The 22,483-nt window shown below is 37.2% G+C and overlaps 1 protein-coding gene across 2 annotated transcripts in view; it reads left to right on the top strand.

Moving 5' to 3' along the window:
* EXOC4 (exocyst complex component 4) overlaps positions 1-22,483 on the top strand; it is a 634,133-nt gene that overhangs the window by 45,903 nt on the left and 565,747 nt on the right. For both annotated transcript variants that reach the window (XM_033099157.1, XM_033099158.1), the window contains exons 4-5: positions 758-942; positions 9,576-9,685. In XM_033099157.1, coding sequence (XP_032955048.1) covers positions 758-942; positions 9,576-9,685 — 295 coding nt within the window. The remainder of the gene's footprint in view (positions 1-757; positions 943-9,575; positions 9,686-22,483) is intronic.

Raw genomic sequence — 22,483 nt, 5'->3', positions numbered from 1 at the left:
AAGAGTCCCCGCTTATTCGTAGGGCATGTGTTTCAAGATCCCCAATGGGTGCCTAAAACTGCAGATAGTACCGAACCCTCTATGTGCTATGTTTCTGCCTATAGATACATGCCTGTTGTAAAGTTTAACTTATAAATTAGGCAATTTCATGGATAGAAGATTTGTTCTTACCGTAGATTTTAGCAATCTCACCATATGATTTTTTTTCCTATTTAGGTTGAGAACTTTTACCTTTCCACTTAAAGAAAGCACTTTACAGCTTCTGTTTGACATATCCAAATTGCCAACATCACTACTCTTGCACTTTGGGGACATTAAGTAAAATAAGGGTCACTTGAACACAAGTACTTGTGATACAATGACAGGGGATCTGATAACAGAGACGGCTACAAAGTGACTAATAGGCAGGAAGCATATACAGCATGGAGACGTTGGACAAGGGATGATTCACGTCCTGGGTTGTATGGAGCTGGATGGTGTGAGGTTTCATCACACTAAGAACAACGTACAGTTTACAACTTTTGAATTGTTTATTTGTGAGATTTTTTCATTTAATATCTTTGGTTGACTGCAGGTAACGGAAACTGCCGTATACAAAACCTTGGGTAAGGGGGACTGCTGTACTCTACAAAGTGTGATGTATGCTTGTAACATTTTCATAAACTCTCTTTTGACTGTGTCTTTTAAAAAATAGTTTCATCTTTATAATATTGCTAGATTATTTAGTTGTACCTAATTGTTTTTTCCTCTGTCTTAGGTGTCAGCAGTTGAGTCTTTGGAGGGCCCCTTGCTCCAGGTGGAAGGACTGAGTGACCTTAGGCTGGAGCTTCACAGCAAGAAGATGAACCTCCACTTGGTTCTCATAGATGAATTGCACCGGCACCTGTACATCAAATCGACGAGCCGCATTGTGCAGCGTAACAAGGAAAAAGGGAGAATGAGGTTGGTGAAAGAGGCCCTTTGCTACAGTGTTTTGTGGTGTTGTAGAATTTTAAGGGCTGTTATTTGTTTCCCAGAATATTGTTGTAGGTTATTTTACTTCTCTTATTAACATACTGCCTTTGAAATTATAAGATGGTTTTTATAACAGCAAATACTGAGCATATTCTGAGAGGCTGACATTCAAAGTTTATTCATTCCACATTTATTGCACATTTATTATGGTCCTTTTATGTAAAGATACATAAGAAACATTTACTGTGGGCCTTTCATATACTGGATCAGAGATCCTCTGGTATATCTCAGAAGGAAGAGAAAAAATCCTTAAATTGGATAGTGAAGTCAACCTAGTTAAGACATACATTGGTATGAATTGCAGTTATAAGATTCTTTGTTGCTAGGGCTCTGTTCATCTTTAGAAAATCTTCTTCCTGGAATAGTTCAGGAGAGGTTCAGAGAGAACATTTTCTTTTCATTCCTGGGCTGATTGTAGTATAGCCCTATATTTAAGGGTCTGGGTGGACTCCAGAAATTCATTAGGTTAGTGTAGACCTGGTAGGAAATAATACCAGATTTTCAGGCAGTTAAGATAGTAGAACATTGGTATTATTGGGATGTATCAGAGAGCTCCTTTAAAATAATGTATGATCTTTTCAGAGGGCAGTTTAGCAGTATGTACCGAAATACACATCTTCATACTTTTTCATCCAGCTATGGGCAAGAAGAACAATGGGAGCAGTACATGCTGGAGTAAAGTCTTCAAAGCCCTATCCTGTTCAGACAAAAATTGCTACTTTTGTGGGTGATGCTTCAGTTTCGTCAGAGGCCCTGACAGAGAAAGAGGAGTTTCTATCTCTTTTCTGCAGCTGGGCACTAGAGAAACTCCTGCCAGACACACAAATTGAGCTACAGGTTATGTACCTGAGACTTAACTGCAACAGTGGATCTCAATAGAATAACTGTCAGTACTTTAACAGAGAATAAAGTGGTAGGTGGGCACAATGCTGAGGAAATTCCTTCTACAGTGTCTGGTAAATAACAGGTCTGAATAGATTTCTTCCCATGCAAGGATTAAAAAGAAACAAACAAAAAAAGCAAACAAAAACATCGCCGCTCTGGGTCCTGGGAAAATACTCTATTGCATAAGGGAAAACGAGCATTACCTTGGGGTTTGAGAGAAGAGCATTTATTTGCGAAAAATTTTATAAAAAAAAAAAAAACAGGAAAAATTTAGGAGGCTTAAATATAGGTTTCTCAAAAGATGCAAGATGGTGTAGTAGATTAGATTATCATTCGAAGTTATCTTTCCTCCTCCCTCCACTTTAGTGGGAGAAGTGTATTTCCTGCTCTTTGATTCTGGGGCTCTTGTTTTGCTGATCGTTAGCATGTGACACCGGAGGGGCTTGAAATGTGCTTGTGCCCGTAAGCATGCCCTCTTGTGCCTCTGCCATCACCATGATGGCACTGGTCCCAGAGATGGATGAGAGAGAGACATGTGGAATCAATTCAAGATCAGCTGATCTGCCGAGCCTGGATCAGCCAGCCACCAATATATGTGCTTGTTGTTGTTGAACGGTACTGGGATTTTGTGGTTGTATGCAATCAGTGTGTAGCTTCTATGAAACCTTAATGGGGAACAATCAGAATGGAATTGGAAGAGATACAGAGAGAACTAAATAGAACATGAACAAAATATAAGGAAAACCAAAATAAAGTAGGGAAATTAAGTCTCTGTGTAAAGCATTGGTGAGAAGAATTGAATCAGTGATATGGAGGGAACACTTTGCTCCTCGTGAAGAGGAACAAGACAGGATGATGAAAGAAAGATAATAGATATGAAAGACGGAGAAAATAGAGCAATCCGATGATTTTAGGTGCTACAAAATAACACTAAAATGATAGTGTAGTGGGCTGAATTGTGCCCCCCCTCAAATTGTATATTGTAGTCCAAACTCCCAGTGCCACAGACTGGCTACATTTGGAGATAGGATCTTTTAAGAGGTAAATAAGTTAAAATGAGGTCGTTAGGATGGGCCCTAATTCAGTATGACTGGTGTCAATATAAGAAGAGGAAATTTGGACACAGACTTGCCCAGAGCGAAGACCATGTGAAAACACAGTGATGAGATGGCCACCTAAAGCCAGAGGAAATCAGCCTTGCCAACATCTGGATCTTGGATTTCCAGCCTTCAGAACTGGGGGAAAATAAATTTCTGTTCTTTAAGCCATGCAGATTGTGGTATTTTATTATGGCAGCCCTAGCAAATGAATACAGTGAGAAACAGAAGCTATAATTATAGTGTAAAAAGGAAACCTACCCAAATAGAAACAAAAAAAGACCTTGGTTTGCAAATCAATTGAATTCAGTTAATGAGAAAAGTTACTCTTAGATATGATCGGAAAACTTTTATGCTTTTCAAAAACAAATTCTGTAAGCACCAGGAAGAAAATTTATCTGCTGTGGCAGAGATAGTTATTTGTCCATTTAACATATCTTCTCCCCTTCTTCATTTTTAATGACAACCTTATTCTGCTCGTGGCCATGTACCCAGTTCCAAGGCCTAAATTTTCCATCCTCCTCCATAGTTACATGTGATTAGTGAGATTTCTGTTTGCAAGCTGCTGAATCGAGTCTCATTGGAAAATCTTTAAAGATGCCGACTAAATTGGTACACCCACTCTTTTATCCTTCACTTGCCTTCCTTTACTTCCTGTGTAGGACATAGATTGGTGCCATCAGTCCATCTCGGACACCTGGGGACCTTGAGGATGGAAGCCATGTCTTAATGTCTTTAATGCCATGGAGCCTCCATTACAGCTCTGAATAGGTTACATCTTTTATACAATGGGAAGGAAAACCTGTATTTTCCTCAGGTCACTGCTATTTGGGTCTTCTGTTTTATATAGTTAGACCTAGTCCTGATACACAGAAAGGAGCAAAAATCAGGCTCACCAGGATTTGTGGAACACGGAATGTCAGAAGATAGCAGAGCAAAGTGTACTAAATATTGAATGGGGCAGAGTTAGGTCCAGAGATTTCTATACCCAGCCAAGTGGACACTGATATGCACAGGCAGCAGAGAGACGTTCTCAGATATAAATTAGCTACAAAGAATAAATCACTAGTGTGCTTTTTGTGAGAAGAATACTCAAAGATGAACTCTGAGATATAAACCAAATTCTGCAATTTGAGAACAATAAATTTGTAGCTAGTTTATAACGACTGTGAGGACTACACATCATTAAATACGTAAATTTACCTATAAATAACTGACACATCTATTTTTACACGATCACAAATATTAGCTGAAAAGTATTCTTTGAAAAAGAAGGCCTCTGGTCAAAGACTATAATAATGCACGGGATTTATATCCCCACGTTAAGGTCATAGAGGCTGGGAAATGTGGATAGGCAGGAGATAGAAAGGAATGCTGAATTCTTGCTTAAAGATGAGTCAGAAGTTGTTTTATTTTGGATTTTAATAATTAGGGAAATTATGTTTAATTCATTTAATTTTGTGTATACTAACCTAGATATGTGTGTTTAAAGATTTCTGTATTGAAAAGTCACCAGAGAAGACAGAGCAATTAAAACATATTCTCTTATACCAAGGCCGATGTATTAGCCAGTGTTCTTGATTGCAAATAGCAGAAGTCATAGACTTCTTTTCAAAGTCAGTCCTGGTAACTGAAACAAGGAAAGGGATTTAGTGGAAAGTTGCCAGGTAGGTCACAGAATCTAAGGGAAGGAAGTCTATATAATGAGGCTTGAAAGCCCAGAAGGGACCCAGGGAGATGAAGAAGCCATTGGGCACACATCACAGACACGTCCCAGGAAGTGTCTGTCTGGATGGGTTGCTGCTCCACTGGCATCATGCCTACGAGTGCTGGATTTTTGACTCTCAAGGTACAGGATCCCTAAATGTCCCTTAATCTTTCCTTTATCTTCTCAAGATTCAAAGTCCTGGGTGGAATCATCCTGTTGGTTGAGCCTGGAACATGCCCGGCCTCCTTCAGCTTTTATAGCAGGGAGTAGGATTCTCTTACTTTTTTTGCTTTGACCCAGACAATGGAGAGTATCTCCAAATACAGATTGTCCCCATTGTTGGTATACAAAATAAATACACAGACCCCCCAGAGCAAGTTTCTACTGCAGGAAAAAATAAAAGTCACATGAAGGCACATATATATAAAGAAGAACAAGTATGTTTGAACTAGAAGTTGAAAAGAATTGAAATGATAACTATGTATCCTTTCTACATAGATATAAATATATGTGTATAAAAATTCCTGAAAGGGTAATGCTGAAACACTGGTAAGAGGAATTACTTCTGGGAAATGGAAATGGGGGATGGGGAATAGGAAAGAAGGACGTACTCCGAACCCTCTGTCCAATGAATGTATTCATCATGACCGTGTATTATTACTGGAATAACAGTACAATTATTGATGATGCTTTTGAGGATGATTTTTCATGAAGTGGCAAAATGTTTGCTGTTGAAGGGAAATGCTAGGATTTAAAATTCTATACAGGATGATCCAAAGAATGTTGAAAGAAGAACACATGTACATTTGTGTGTGTGTGTGTGTGTGTGTGTGTGTGTGTGTGTGTGTGTAGGGGGCAGAGATGGATGGACAGACAGAGACTCCTTTCTGTTAAATGTTTTGGAAGGCATTACACCAAAATTATATTAATAGATTATTCTGTTGGTATTTTTTTTTAAACAGGAACCCTTAATACATTTTATAAGCAGATACAATCAATAAAAAGTTATTTTAAAAATAGTAAATCGTTTTACTTATTGCATGCATCCTGGGTTAATACGTGATGGACCTTGCTTTCTTGGACCCTAGTTCATAGGGGAGGAAATTTTAGACCCGTGGATTTTGGTGTCCATATTGGGCTCTGGGTGTGTTAATGTGCCCTTGACTTCATTGTACGATTGGCTGCCTAACTTGGCTTTCAAATTTTTTTGTTTTAACATATGTCATTTTCTTTTTTAGCTTTCAATTCTTTCTCTCTTTTTCCTTCTTTGCTTGGATTTTAACTTCACTTTATTTTGTGTTGTATGTCTTCAGTCTGGGTCTATCATTTGAGACCATGATTGTTTGTGACTTTTATACCCTCTGAATCATTCATTATTCTTTCTGTATGTTCCAGCAGATCTTAGAACTATAGAAAATTATTATGCCAGCCATTCCTGTTTCATTATTCAGTTAAAGTTTCGTACTAAGGGCGTATTATGTTTGACAGATATTTCTTAGCTCAGTTTGATTTAACAAACTTTTACGAGCACTTGCTCTTTGACAGGTACTGTGCCAGCTGTTGGGGTTAGAGGGGTGAATATATTAGTTACTAGATTTACAACTATAAGTTCAACTTACTCTGTCAAGTTTTAGTCTGACAATAAAATCAGCCAAATGAGCTGCCTCTGTAAATTTTGGATGTGGTTGGACATATTTATTACTGAGTGAAGGAACAAAAATAAATTCTAATTAAAAAGCAAATGTTTAAGAAGCATTTAGTACTTTTAACTCTTCTTTTTAAAAATACTCAATCTTTTCCTGCTGGAAATGCTGAAATCAAACACATTTGGAAGTAGCTCCTTACTAGCTGGATAGATGGTTAATGGACGGAAGGCCTTTGGGGTTGTGGCGGTAATATGTATGGTGCCATTGTTTGGGGTGTAGTTTCCTTTGCTTCATACTGTTCCTGTCCACTACCATGTGGTTATTTAGTAGCAAACCCCATTCAATCACAATATACAGTGAGTCGTTGTGGGCGGTGGTCTTATACTAGGGAGGATGTTATGTCCATCAGCTGTCGTCCCCTCAGCTATGAATGATTCTGAATGGATTTAAAGTAAAAATTTGGAATCATGTATTTAAAAGGAAAAATAACTCCTATCAGTATTTCTTTCAAAATAAAGCAGTTGAGATCATTCATATTAATTAGAAACTTGAAAAGAATAATCTAATTTTGATTTGACTGTTCACTTTTCAAAAATGCTTCCCCGAGACATTCAAAGCCCTTTGAAGGTACTAATTAATTAATACTTTCTGAACTTTATCTCTGATGCATGGTGAAAACAAGCTTTTTTTTTTTTTCTCTTTTCTGAAGTGGAAACTGAGGTACAGACTAGTTCAATGCGATATTCTATTATATAATAGCAGCTGTCTTTCTGTCGGGCTTCATGTCTGTGGTAACTGAATAAGTGGGTGTGCCCCCTTTCTCTTGAACTCTGGAGATTAAATCCTTCCATAAAAGAACAAGAGAAAAACTAAAAGTCATTTCCAGAATGACTGGCCTTTGGGTTAGTGTTCACAAAGTAGAAAATTGAAGCCCAAGGGAAAATTTTAGAGAGACGAATCTATGAAAATAGTTTTGCAGTAAATTGACTTTCTAAAAGTTTATTGATGGAATTGGGAGGCCCTTCTGGCTCTGATAATAAAGTCAGCAGCTTATGTTTTTCAAAGTTAAAGTGGCAAGCCATTTATCACCCTATATTTAACTGAAATGTATTTTTAGATTAAAACAGAGAAATAATTACAGGTTTTAATGTAACGTAAATCATGTGCACACCTGTGTATATAGAAGTGTGTATTATACTCACATATACACATCACCGCGAACGCACATATGTGCTAACTGTACCGTTTCATTTATAGGCTTGGCAGGCAGTATTCCAACTACATACCTGCATTTTCCTGCTAATCGCTACCTTCATTTACCAATGCTTTAAAAGTAACTCCTCTACTTTTGTTATGGAAATATTTATAAAATGTATTATATATTTTTCCTATCATTTGAAATTGAACTTTTTGTTAATACTTGGTCGCAGCACCGTAAACCTGAGTGATTCTCCTCTGCTCCTTGTGCACACGTGTGTGTCCAGGGGTCGGGAGTGGGTAGAGCTGGTTGTCCAATTGCCAGTCAAGTGCAGGTAAAAGAGAATGAGACCATAGAGAAGAAAAATGAGAAGACTATAGTTATGTAAAAGATTAATGTATGATCCCATGGACCTGTGTGTTGATCTGAAAAAAACTATATGCAGAAAAACGATTGTGATGAGCCAGTACATATGAAAGCCGCTGGGTTTTCTTAAGAGAGTTGAGGCAAATAGGAAGGTATAGCTTTATGTGGAAGGGAAAGAGTTACTGGAACTAGTTGAGTTCAGTCTTTGTTAAGTGTGGTTTCTGTTACTTTTATATCTCATACTTCACTCAAGGGTTCTCATAAGTCTGCAGGTGATTGTGACGATTGGAAATACGCTAAGTTGGGCTCAGCGCATCCCTTAGTCATACTCGGATCCTCAGCTCTGGCACAGTGCCAAGCACGTAACAGATGCTCGAGACTTGTGTGAGTAGTGGTTCCATTCTTCCCTGTATTAAGCGAAAAGAGAGAAGTTAACAACTGTCACAGTTATCCTTGTGGCCTAGGACAATGGGTCACGCATTACCAGGACTTGATTTAAAAAAAAGACCTTAAATGGTAATTGTACCCTTTAACATAAAGTTTCTTTTCCAAAGTCTTCTTTGAAAGAACATGTTTATTTATTCATTTATTTTCACTAGCTTAAAAATACCCACATAGCTCGCACTTTGGTTCCAAAAAGTCGTGTAGGAGGGAGATGGAGAGAGGGATGGGTGTTCAGAATTGCGCACAGCCTCCCGTGCCATTTGGAGAAAGCTTTCCTGCAGGTAAGGTCTCGCCCCTGCCCCACTTTGCGAATCACTTCCATGGTGGTGGGAACCATGGAGGTGGTGGGAACTATGGCTTTGACCTCTCTCCCCTTTGGACTTGACTTAGAGAAGCTTTTCTGTTGTAGATGCAATGTGATTCGATGATTCAGATTCTGGAGGATAGGGCACAGGTGTTATTTGCTTTGGCGTGCCTACATTCTTTCACCTACCAGGTGCCGATAAATAGGAGTTACCTTGAAAATTTAATTGTGTTTTGATAGCCTTTGTATCATTTAAAATGAATGTGTTTATTTGGGAGACTCTAAAGTTAATCATTAAGAGGACGAGCTAGGCCCTTTTGGAAAAGATGAAATGGGTCATCAAATCTGAATTAGCCTGTTTGAGATTCCTTCAGTCATCTTTTATTGTAGTGACTCTAAACTTGATGAAATTTATGAACCTCTTTTAAAGAAAACTAAATGTTGTGAACTCCCAGAATATGTAAGAAAACTCCAGCTTGAACAACACAAGTTAAACTAGGCTTAACTACTGTTAAACCTTCATTTGGTTATCATGATATGGTGTCATTTGATCTTTTTTTGGCTGATAAATTAATTTTAATACAGAAACAAAGGGGGTATTGAAATTGTGTGGCATAATCTGGTTATAAGGTGGTCATCCCGAGGATCCAGAACATACTTACATCATGATTTTTAAACCTTGCATGGAAATGAAAAGACAATAAAAATTTAAGTACTTGGAACCCTCAGAATACATTGTTACACACTTTGTCTGTGACAGTCACCACTTTACTGGAAATCTACTTGGGGGGTATTTGAAGTCACGATGTAAAAAGGGTGTATGACAAAAAGAAAGTGATAAGGGATGCACATGTAGCAGGACTTCATTTGGTTTTGGAGAAAGTGCTAAGTAACAAATACTCTTTCCCTCCAGCTCCCTTGTGAAAGATGCGTCTCCTGTTCCTTTGATTGATGTTTCAAATCTTTCCACTCCTCGAAAATTTCTTGATACCTCTCAGTATTCTACTCCTGGAAGCTCAAGTGGTAAGTATTGAATTCTTCAGTCAGTAAACTTCGTTTTACTATGCTGCAGTTCCTGGGCAAAGACTCGGGGAGGCCGGCGGGTCCAGGGGCGCAGGTCCGCATGGTGGTGCCTTGGGCCCTGTGATGAGCCCTTTGGCACCCTCAGGGGAATACGATGTAAGATGACTGGTTGGGCCGGTTGCATGTGTCAGCGTGGAAAAACTGGCAGCTGAAGCTGGCCTGCCTGCCGAATCCAGCTGCAGATGTGTTTTATTTGACTGGCACTGTTTGTTTTTCTGCAGTTGAATCTGAATGCTTTCTGATGGGGTGTGTGTTTTCCTTTTGGCTATAAGCTGAATGGCTCCTGTTCGCTTTTACCCAGCTGCTGCGTGTGGAACATTCCCTGTGTGGTTCTTGAGGGCTTTCGAGTGTGTGACTCCTGTCCTGTATCCTGACTCCTGCATCTCCCAGGGGCCTACCTGCACACACACAAGGCACGTGGAGGATGTGTCCTCACACCAGTCCCGGTCCTTCTGGAACTGCCTAGTATTCTCTTGGCAGTAAAGGAAAGCCGTTTTGGCCTCTATTGAAAGTTGGGGGAAGGAGGGTGTCCTTTGAATCTGGAGGCAGAGACATGAGGGAGCTCCGCTATGGCTCCGACCTGCCATCAGAGAGTTCAGCTCAGTGCGGGGCTCAGCCTCTTGGGACTCTGCCTATGGCTTCTCTGCTCTGGCAGCTGTGGGTTGGGGAGAAGGGGACGTAGTGTCTTGGGGGATGTCCTGCAGGTGCTGCCCTGGATCGCCCAAGTCCTCAGGGCCTTGGAAAAAAACAGTAAGGTCGGTTGTCATTGGCTTCTCAGAGAACAGTGAGTTCTTCGAGTTCGTACTAGTTCTATAGCCCTGTAGCGCTTGAAATTAGGAAAAGGTAGAAAAATAATTTGGATTCAATCAATATGTTTTGTGTAACCAAATGGAAGGTTTTTTTCGTTTGTTTGTTTTTGAGAGCCTAACAATATATTTGTTTTTGAGAGCCTAACAATATATTCTTGTTGCTGGGGCATATTAATTACCTCTTAAATATCATTTAATTAAATTTTAGGGTTATTTAGGCTTGGAATCTTGACGTTTATTGATTTTACTGTGGGAATTATTTTATAATAAATTTTGTTAGTCGGCTTTGTTACTGATTTTTTTTTTTTTTAACCCCAAACGTTGATATTTTTATTATGGTACTTTACAAAGGTTTGTACTCAAGCCTCTTCCTGGAGTTAAAAGGTTTTGTTTTCTCCCTCTTTCTGATGTAGTGTTACTATTCTTTGAGTTTTGACACTGCTTTGAGCTGTTGCAGTGTGGCATTATGAAACAGAAAATAATATCTATACATTTAATTTGTATTTTACCTCTACCTTTCATGGAAATTACCAATTATTATATCTTTGTGTTTTTATAGTGTGAATCACCATTGCTTAGCCGGGTTATGTCAGTTTATCTAAATGTTGCCCGGTCAGTAGCCAAGTGAAATAAAATTTTAATTGTTTATGAAGAAATGATAGGGCAGATGTTTTGCAAATGAAAAGTGTTGTATAAATACCAAATAAGCTGAATAAAGGCCAATTATGGAAAATTTCAGTAGGAACTCATTTTGCAACATCTATTATTTTTAATGAGACCACGCTTAACTTTTTGATGGGCACGTTTTCTGTCAGGCCCTGTTGTTAGCATTTATCACTTGGTGGAGTTCCTGTTGACCCTGACTTTGGCAGTTGGTTCCTTTGTTACCAGGAATGACTGTTGAAGAACTGCACGGTGGTTTAGTGGAGCTGGGACCATCATGCAGACTCATTGTAGATATGTGCACAAACATTTTTTTTAGAAGGACTCGTCTCTTCACTGTTTTGATGATGGTTGATCTCATGATTTTTCCTGTGGGTGACTGAAAAACAAGGTGGTTAAATTATTATTGATTTAAGTCAGTAATAGACTCGTAGTGCCTTTTATCTGTGAAACAGTATTTTAAGTTCCTTATGAGTTAACTCATTTAGTTCTTCAGCAATCTTTGGAGATAGGTATTACAGCAGGTCTTTGAATAATGTCATTTGGTTATGACATAGATGAGGTGCCATAGGACCTTAACTCTTGTTTATATCAAGTAGCCTGTGGTAAAATTGGTTTTGTTATGTGGTGTTTTACTTAAGATTGCAGAACCTATTGACAGCGTTACTATACCATTAGCCCCATTTTACAGATGAGAACACTGAGGCTTAGGGAGGGTTAATAAGTGGTTTAGGTTGGCACAGCTGACACATAGCAGAGCTGTGGTTTTAAATCAGGAGCTGGGTCCAGAGGGTGCTCAGTTTCTTTTCCTGCAGATAAACCCGGCCTACTCTGTGCATTAGTTTTCTGTTGCTGCCACAACAAACTGCCACAATATAAATTTGTCATTCTATAGTTTTGTTAGGTTAGAAGCCCACTATGAGTATCACTGGGCTGAAATGAAGGTGTGGGCAGGGAGGCTCTATGGGAGAACTGTCTCCTTGCTTTTCATGCTCCTGGAGCTTCGACTTTCCTTGACTTCCTCCATATTCAAAACCAGTGACACTGGGTCACCTCCTCCTCACAGCTCATCTTTTTAACCCACTCTTCTGCCTTCTTATTCCTTTTTCAAGGACTCATGTGATCGATCCCCATCTGGATAATTCAGGATACTTTCCCCGTCTAAAGGTCCTGAACCTTGATCACTTTTGCAGTTTCCTTTGCCGCGTAAGGGAAGATCCTGGCAGTTAGGACATGGAGGTCTTTCGGGGACCACAGTTCTGCTTATCACACTCTGCACTGCCTGTTTTCTGCCTTAAGTTATCTCTAGAGGCCAACGTGTCAAAATTTGACTTTCTCAAAAGTATGTGTGAAGTCTTTTTCAGTCACTGCAGTTCTGGCCTTTAGGACTGTGTTAATGTGGGTCCCATTATTAAGGGGGATTGTATAAATGAGGAAGATATAAATTATGGAGAGAACTGCATAGAATGTTACCCAGTACACATAAAAGTGTGGAGCTGATGAAAGATACTATAACAATGGGCAGAAATTTTGTCTTATTTTTCATAATGAACAGTAAGTCCTAGGAGTCTATTTGTGACCTCTGCAGGTCAGCCTATAAAATAATACCGTTGTTTCCCCGAAAATAAGACTGGGTCTTATATTAATTTTTGCTCCAAAAGACACATTAACACTTACGTTCAGGGGACGTCATCCTGAAAAATCATGCTAGGGCTTATTTTCCGGTTAGGTCTTCTTTTCGGGGAAACACGGTGGTCATTCTGAGCAGGGAGTTGAACAGAGGCTCTTAGAGCTCCCCTCTTATCTGGTGAAATAGTGGGATTGAGGATGTAATCCAGTAGAACTGATGTTTTTATGGGGAGAGCTCCAATAGGGAGTCCCTGGGTAGGACAGCTCTCCCATTGGGGTGCCATAAATTAAGTGTGGAGACGATTCCTGCGAACTTGAAGGTTATTATTCATTAAATGACAATTTTGATTTCTTGTGAATGAGTCATTTTTCAAATGTCTTAGAGGTAGAGTTGTGAGTGACTTTCTGTGAGAGATTTTCTATCATAGTTTATGTATTACTAGTTTGCGAGATACGTTACATCATTCAGCTGAAGCAACCATCCTGTGAGTGGTCAGAGCAGGCACTATGGTCATTATTATGATTATTATATTTACATCTCATAGTTAAGTGTATTATCAAATATTTAGGTCATCATAACATTTGTACAGAATTATATGTGCACGCATCATCTAATTAAAGAACAAAACAATTATAAAATGCAAAATCAAGACACAGATATAGGCAGCCCATTAAGAGCAAAATGCTTAGCATCCACTTAGCCTTCCCACATAATAAGGAAGAAAAGGAATGCCGTAATAAATAACTGCGCAAATAGTGGTCAGTTCACAGAAGAGTCCATCCACATGGGAAGACTGGCATTTGTCTGACAGATTAAGTATCCAGAATATATAAAGAAACTCTATAAATAAATAAAACAAGGTAATAGAAAAATAGGCAAAAATATAACCAAGTAGTCTGCATAAGAGGACACCTATGCTAGTGACTGTATGAAAAACTGCTTATACTCTCTGGTGAATCAGGTATTTTAAAAACTCATTTTACAAATATGGAAATTGAATCCAGGCAGGTTGAGTGATTGGTTCAGGTTCAACCAAGATGGCAATTGTTGGAGGCTGGCCTCATGCTGTTCACACTCTAAATATGTAAGGGGCATATTTTGTAGGGCTCTTCTCTATTTATTTTCATCAGTCACAGTATTTTGTAATGTACGGGGAAACTAATGTATAATTTAGATGTCGTAATTCAACTATAACTTGGGTAGAAGGATGGGAGAAGTGTGGAGAAAAGCCAATAATTGTAGGAAAATGTTGGTTTCAGCTTTTGGATTCTCAGTATGTCCTTTCATTTGGCGTACTGCCTTTGGAACGTTTTGACTGAGCAATTACTCCCAGGGTACCCAGGCATTTCATTTGTGGCTTCTTTATTCATTTCATTCACGCTCCTGCTGGGAGTGCTGTGAACGTAACTATAATGAAACTGGACTTCTTGCTTCTTTTCTTTTTGGTACCAGCATAGGTTAAGCAATAAAACCTAACGAGAGCACAAATTAAATGATTTTTTTTTCTGCTGCTGTTTTCTTGCTGTGCATTTCATTTCGTAGTCTCCTTCTGAGACTTAATATTTATCTTAAGAATTTTGGGTCCCATATTTTAAAAATTCTTTCCACTTGGGGTGGGAGCTAGGAAATCCATCCTAAAAGGAGATGAAGCTTCTCTTCTTGGAACTCATATGTCTAGAAAACTGAAGAGCTGATTCTCAAAAATATTCTGACATCTTTTGAGTTACTTCTGCCCTACTTCTGGCCAGGGTCTCCGCTGGCATTTTAAGTTGACTATTCCTCAAGTACCTTGCACTTGTTCTTACGGACTATCTTTGTTGATTTCTATGATTGATCGTAAGTTCAGATGAGGAATATATACAAGGCAGGCAAAATTAAATTAATAGTTCAAATCTTTCTAAATGTAACAGTGAAGCAAGGCTAGAGCTTAATTTTTAGTTATTTCTATCATATTTACTATAATTATGTATTATAAAATATGAATATTACATTATCCGTATATCAGAGATCAATATAACCAACCACCACCATGTATTTCCCACCAGATTCATAAATCTTAGTGTTTTTCCATATTCACTTCAGATTCTCTTTTTTAAAAAAAATAAAACATTACAGGTACAATCAAAGCCCCCTGTGATTGTGTAAATTCTTCTTCAATTCCTTTCCTCTCTCTTTTACCCAAGAGGCAACTACTATTTGGAAATTATTCTTTATCTTTTTCCTGTATGTCTTCATACTTTCACTGTATGTATGTTTACTCTGTCGTGCATTTGTAAATATCGAAACCATATAGTTTCTATATACTTGTATGTGCGTATATTTACATATAAACTATATGTTATGTGTTTATATATAAAAACTTGTTTTTTGAATATTTTAAGACTTAAGAAAATTATGTAACTTAATTTACTTATTTTTAATTATATAATTAGAATTGAATAATACAACATGTATCGTTCTACTACTTGGGTTTTTCACTCAACATCGTATTTTTTGGATTTTCTTATGTGACAATATAGCTGTAGTTTTAAAATTTTAACTACTGTGTAGTGTTTTATTATAAAATAGATCACTATCCATTCCCCTATAGTAAGGTATAAGTTGTTTCTAGTTTTTCTTTATTAGGAACCTACAGCAGTGAGTATTCTTGCACATATTTCTGTAGGCGGAGTTGCCAACCCCTAATCTCTTGGGAATGCATTATAGGTATATTTGAGATTTTGAATGCTGCAGCCTGTGGGGTAGCTAGTTGGGTCGTGGGGCACTTACACTCCCTAGGCAAGTGCTGTTTAGCCACATGCAGCCACCACTATTATTTCCCATATGTGCCATGATGCTCAAAAGGTGCGGCAGCCCTACCCTTAGGGGTGTGTGTGTATAGGAATATTATGCATTTTAAACTTTTCTTGCCACATGGTTTTTGAAAGTGATTATGTCAATGTAAATTCCTCTGAGTTGTGCGTGAGCTTGTATCTTTCTGCTCTTTGCCCTTAAAATTGGCTTTGTTTGACTTTAATTTCTGCAAGTTGATGTTTACAAATATGATAGCTTTTGTGTTTTTATTCTATTTTTTTTAGTTTAAGTTATTTTAGTCTGCATTTCTCTGGTTTCTAGTGGTGTTGATAATCTTGCCATGTATATGTATCGTTTGGTTTTTTTGTTTGTTTGTGAGTTATCTTTTATTTGCCCAGGTTTTAGTAGGCCCATTTCTTTTCCCCATCAACATGTAAAAAAGTTAAGTAGATAATAATCATTTTTCTGTTCTGTTTCCACCCATCCATATAGTTAATTAGTCTCATTAGTTTCTAATTTATCCTTTCTGTGTTTCTTTTGACACCAAGGAGCGTGTAGATATGTTTACATCTTTATTTCACGAAGGGTAGAATACTAGAGATACTCTCTTATACTTTGCTCTTTTCACTTTATGTATCTTGGAAATCAATCCATATTAGTTCATAGAAATTTAGATTTCTTTTTACACTTGCATAGTATTTTATCGTGTCGATTTACCATAATTTAACTATCCTCTAATACATAGAATAATCTTATGCGTATGTATTTTTATATTGTTGGAGGTGTATCATTAGAGTAAATATCTTGAAGAGGGATAACTCAGTCAAAAGATAAACCCCTATGTGTTTCTTCCGGCATTGCCAAATTCTCCTGCAGAAGAGTTGTTATCAGTTTATATCCCTACCGACACTGTATGCGAGTGCTTGTATTCCCCATAGCCTTGCGAAAGAATGTGTTGTCATTCTTGTTCATTTCTGCCAATTTGATAGGTGAACATGATATTACCTCTGAAATGAAAATTGTTTAATTTGCGTTTTCCTGATTTTGAGTCAGTTTGAAGAATTTTTCTTAAAGTTCATTTTTATGTATCTTTTGTAAATCATCTTTGTCTTTTATCATTTTTTCTATTTTATCTTTACATCTATTAATATATTGTGTTAACAGATTTCCTAATATTGAACCAATTTTTCATTCCTATTGCTCTTGATCATGCTGTATTAATTTCTCACTGTGGTGTTGAATTGTGTTTGCTAATATTTAGTTTATTGAGGATTTTTGCATAGATGTTCATAAGCGATATTGGCCTACAGTCTAAATCTTATCAGATTTTGGTTCCAACAGGGTAATTTGCTTCATAAAAGGAATTAGGAAGTTTTTCTTAATATTCAATTCTCTGGAAATATTTATAGAACATTGGGACTATCTGATGTTTGAAGGTTTTGTAATTGTCCTGTGAAAAACCATTTGGATCGGTATTTTTATTTTTAACTTTTTATTTCTTAATAATTTTCTCTACTTCTCTGAAAATTGTTCTCTTTAAGTGTACTCTCTCTAGGGGGATCAGTTTTAATAATCTGTATTTTCCTATGAAATTACTCATTTCATTTAGTTTTTCAATGTTATATATAGAGATCTATAATGTATTTTCTTATGGTTTTGAAAATTTGTTTCCTTTTTCTCATTTATTTATTTGTGCTATGTCCCTTCTTGATCAAAGTAGCTAGTGATTTGTCTATTGTGTTAGTTTTTTTTTTTCCGAGAAATAACCAGGATTTTGATTTATTGATTAGGTAGGTTTATTGTTTTTCTGTTCTCTACTTCGTTATCTGCTGTTATGTTTATTATTTCCTTCTTTGTGCCTTTTTTTTTTTCTGAGCTAGAAATTGAAATCATGTTTAATTCTTTCCTTTTACTGATAAAAGTGTTCAATGACGGGACTTTTTTTCTCATCAACACTTTACATGTATCCCATAGGCATTAATAGGTAGTGCTTTCATTATCATTTTAAAAAAAATTGTTTTCAGTCTGTATTTGGATGAGAATCCACTTGTTTTTAATAGGAAGATTTTAAATTTAAAGATGAAAGGGTCTTTTGTGTTTGTTTTGTTTTTCTTAGTACTTTCTAGTTTTATTGCATTGAATTCGGAGAGTGTGTGTAACATTTCTGCTTTATGGAACTTACTGACATTTTCTTTGTGACTTAATATATGATGAGTTTATATGAATGTCCCATGGATACTTTAGAAAAAGGTTCATTCTCTATTATTTGGTGTAGTTTGATATGTATATAGCCATAAGATCTACCTTATTTAATTATGTTGTTTAGGTCTTCTGCTTCTTATTTTTTTGTGATGTATTAAAGTTTTCTATTATTAGTGTTTTTTCTCTATCTCTGCATCCCCTGTAGTTTTGTTTCAAAAAGGTGGTTGCTGTTTTATTTGGTATGTAAATAGTCATAAGTGTTAGGGCTTTATTTCGAATTGTGGCTTTTGGTATTAAAAAAAAATGCCCTTCATCATGGTTCATATTTTTTGACTGACATACAATGGTTTATTCTATATGTCTAGCTTTTCAAAGTTAGTTTGTTTTAGATATATGTATAACATAGGTGGTCTTTGCTTTGTGAGTCAAATTGAAAATCATTTTAATAGGTGAATTGAATCCAGTTACGTATATTGATATGACTGCTATATTTATCTCAACTCTAACATAGTATTTTATAAATATGTGTATTATGTTTGCTATCTTTGTGAGATATTCTTTGCCCTTTATAAAATCTTTTATTTAGGAAGAGTGTTTTTCCCCTAGTGGTTGTCTTTTAATGTATTTAAGAACCTTTGAAAAAATGCTCTTTTTTTCTTTAACCTTTTACTCTCAGATTTCTATTTTTATTGGTATCCTTTAATTCCCATCTGTTGCCTAGATAACAAACTACACACTTACTTTATTTTCCTCTTTCTCTCTCTTCTGCCAATTTTTAGTTGCATTATTTTTACTTTGTCACAACACACTACTTTTGTATAGCTGTCTTTAATCCAACTTTTGTTTTTGTCTTAAATCTACATTTAAATGTTTTAAATGCTTATCATCCATCTTTTTGTTGAAATTTTCTCCATTGTTTTTTGGTTGGATGAAGCTCATTATCTAAAAGATTACTCAAGAAGGGCTCATAGATGCAGAATTACATCCACTGAAAAATACTTTTTACGTATACCTTTGGTACTTAAAGGACAGCTTGATTGGGTATAAATTCCTTGGTTTACACTTACACTTTTTGTATTTTTTTTACAAAGTGCTATGTTATTGTTGTCTTCCTTTGTGTCTTTGTTATGAAAATCTTTATGCCAATCTAATTTGTTTTTGCCCTTGTAAGTTATTTGATCTTTGAGGACTTTTTAACTTAGAAATTAAATAGTTTTAGTAGGATAGGTCTTGGAGTTGATTTATTTGGTTTAATTTTCCCCAGGTACCCTATGGGCTCTTTTGTTTTGTAGAGTCAAGACTTTTTTTGTTTTGTTTTTGGCAAGTTTTTTTGGTTTATAATTTAAGTATTCTTTTCTATTGTTTGTTTTTCTTCTAATATGTTACTTTTTTCTTTGGCTGTCTTCTATTTCTACTACTTTCTCTTTGGTCTTATTTCTTTCTTTATATCCCCTTTTATTCTCTATTTTGGTTCTGTGCATTTCCTCAGTACCCTTTATAAATTATTCATTTGAGTTTATTCTTCCTTAGGTATTTTATAATTTAGTCTTCATGTACGAGATAATTTTGTCTTTTTCTTTCATATATTTCCTGAGTTTAGTCAGTCTTCTTCTCACACCTTTCTTTATTTGTCCATGTATATTCTTAATTTTTGGATTTTTGACTCAGGGTAGCTTTTTATATCTACAAATTCCTATTTGAGTATATTAATTCCATCTAGTTTTTTTGTGCTTCATGTCTGTTTTATTACAGGGAATTTTCTTCTGTTGTGTGATATTGGTGTGTGTTGGACTTCCTGATTGTTTTTTTTTTAAATACTTCTATATGAATCTGTTCATTTTTTTTCCTCTTCATTTTTATGCGATTGGGGTGTTTTATCGAAATTGTAGCTCATTGGCTCCCTCTTCTGTCAGTATAGCAAAATCCAGATACTTTCGTAGATTTGTTTTTGGGATTTTTGACTCTTGTCTTGTAGGATCCTGAATTTTCCCTTTATGCTTCTTTCTACCTTCACCATCCAATAGCCAAAGGGTATTTCTCTCTTATTTTCTTATTTCTACTGCAGAAACTATGTGTCCCAAACACCGCTCCTTTAAGTTGTGTTTGCTTTTAAGCCCCTTCCCTATAGTTCATGCTCTGATCTGCTCGGTTACTTTTTTAGTATTTTGAAACATACAGTGGTCTTTGCCTTTCAAGTGATTGTTTCAGATCAATCCCAGGTTCATCACTAACTCCCTTCTTGTCTCTTTATCACAGTTTTCCACAGTCACCTTTTTGCCTGCAACAAAGTCTTGTGGCTGAGTAGGGGTGGGGTAGGAGCATGGGAGCTGACTTTCAGGGAATAGGTGATTTTTTTACTTCTTAGTTTTTCTTACAGTAGTTTTGAATTTGGGACAGTTTTTGTCTTTGAGTTATCCTGAAGGCATGGATTTTATGAGTTTTGTTTATTCTTGTTCTGTGTTGGTTTTGGAAGAAATATTGAGAGATGGGGATCTAAGGAGCCATCATTGTCTTCAGTAACCCAAAAGTCCCTAAAGCTAGAAGTTTTCAAATTACCTATTTTGACTTTTGGGGGATTTGTTTTTGTGTTTTGATGTCACATCTCATTTAGTGTACCTAGTTCTGTAGATAATGTTATCTCCACTTTACAGATGAAGAGATTGAGGTCCAGCAAGATTTAGTGACTTGAGAGAGATCACACAACTAGTAGTAACTCATAGAGATGATAATCAAACCTGACATATGTGATGGTACTTTTGTTTTTCTACTACATCATGCTGTAGCAACTGAACTGACAAAACCATATATTAACAAAGGACTGCAACCTAATACATTTTAGTGAATATTAATATAAACTATCAATTTTTCACCCTTTCCTTGTCTCTTCTTATCCTGTATCCCTGTTATATTCCTAGTAACTTCTCTCCATTGGCTGCTACTCTTTGACCTTCCAAGGTATATCTTTCTTGCTCTAAATGAGATAATGCACCTTAGGCATTGTCCCAAGGGAAACTAATTCAACAGATGTTAGTTTTGTTTGTTTTTATCCAAATAGAATCTTTCATTCTACCTTCCCCGAGAGGCAAACCAACCATCATTTTCCCTTAGCCCACTTTTATTTAGGGAAGGACCCATGCACATTCATTGTGCTTTCAAAACTCACTGCAATCTCCACCTCAGAATTGAAACCATCCCTGTGCTGAGGCTGTAAAAACTCCTAGCTCCTGTAAATGATGGCCCCAAGTAGCAGTTGGCAATAGTTTTAGCCTCCTTTCTGGAGTGGGATGTTATATTGTCTGTAGTTTTCTTTAAAGTAATTTAATCTGCACCCTAGGGGTGCTTAGTTAACATTTTTGAAGTACCTTAATCAGGAATCCACACTCCAGGGGTAGTTAGTTAACATTTGAAAGACCCTAATCAAGATTCTATACTCGAGGCAACCAGTGCATCAGATATGGCTCTCTCAATCTGCACCAGTGGGTGCATTAATTAGAATAAAAGATGTTCGAAGCAATTTTTCATTGGAGAATCGAAAGGTAGTTAAGATATGTAGTTGACCAAGTACGTCCACTGGGACATGGATGAAGGATAAGGATTTAGTAGGACCAGCAGCCTACCAATCTAGGTTTAGAGTTTGATTTGGTCCTGTGCTTGCAGCCCTACGTGAAGGATTTTGTCAGCTCACCTGGCCAGCGGAGCATCACTCTATATCCCTACATGGGCCAAATCCCACCTGCCTTTGCCTGCTTTTCCCTGCAGAGCTCATTGGACACACCCTCTGGCTCCATTCATTGTTTGCATTTCTTCTTTAAAGAGATGTTACTCTCAATTTTGCGTCAGACTCTTTTTAATTTCTTAATTTGTATTTTATATATAGAGGTTGCCAAAAAATGTATACACATTTTTTTTTTAAAGATTTTATTGGGGAAGGGGAACAGGACTTTATTGGGGAACAGTGTGTACTTCCAGGCCTGTTTTCCAAGTCAAGTTGTTGTCCTTTCAATCTTAGTTGTGGAGGGTGCCGTTCAGCTTCAAGTTGTTGTCCTTTCAGTCTTAGTTGTGTCGGATGCAGCTCAGCTCCAGGTCCAGTTGCCGTTGCTAGTTGCAGGGGGCGCAGCCCACCATCCCTTGCGGGAGTCGAACTGGCAACCTTGTGGTTGAGAGGACACACTCCAACCAACTGAGCCATCTGGGAGCTCAGCGGCAGCTCAGCTCAAGGTGCTGTGTTCAATCTTAGTTGCAGGGGGCGGAGCCCACCATCCCTTGAGGGACTTCAGGAATTGAACTGGCAACCTTGTGGTTGAGAGCTCACTGGCCCATGTGGGAATCGAACCGGCAGCCTTCGGAGTTAGGAGCATGGAGCTCCAACCACCTGAGCCACCGGGCCGGCCCTGTATACACATTTTAAGAGAGGGAAAAACTGTATTGAAATTGTAATACTCAATATACACCTAACAAAAGATGAATACACGTCACATTTGACTTCTGCAATTACAAGAGATGTTCAGAGTGGTTACCGTCAGCGTCCAGACACTTCTGATGACGGCGAACCACTGCTTGAGCAACGTTGACCAAAGTGTCTACCTGTATACATTTCTTTTTGGCACCCACGGTATTTATACATGTTAATTAAAGTAGAAG

This window comes from Rhinolophus ferrumequinum, chromosome 26 (assembly GCF_004115265.2).
Source record: "Rhinolophus ferrumequinum isolate MPI-CBG mRhiFer1 chromosome 26, mRhiFer1_v1.p, whole genome shotgun sequence".
NCBI classification, from domain to species: Eukaryota; Metazoa; Chordata; class Mammalia; order Chiroptera; family Rhinolophidae; genus Rhinolophus; species Rhinolophus ferrumequinum.
Note: the sequence above shows the minus strand (reverse complement) of the source record. Positions and strands in the feature narration are given on the sequence as shown.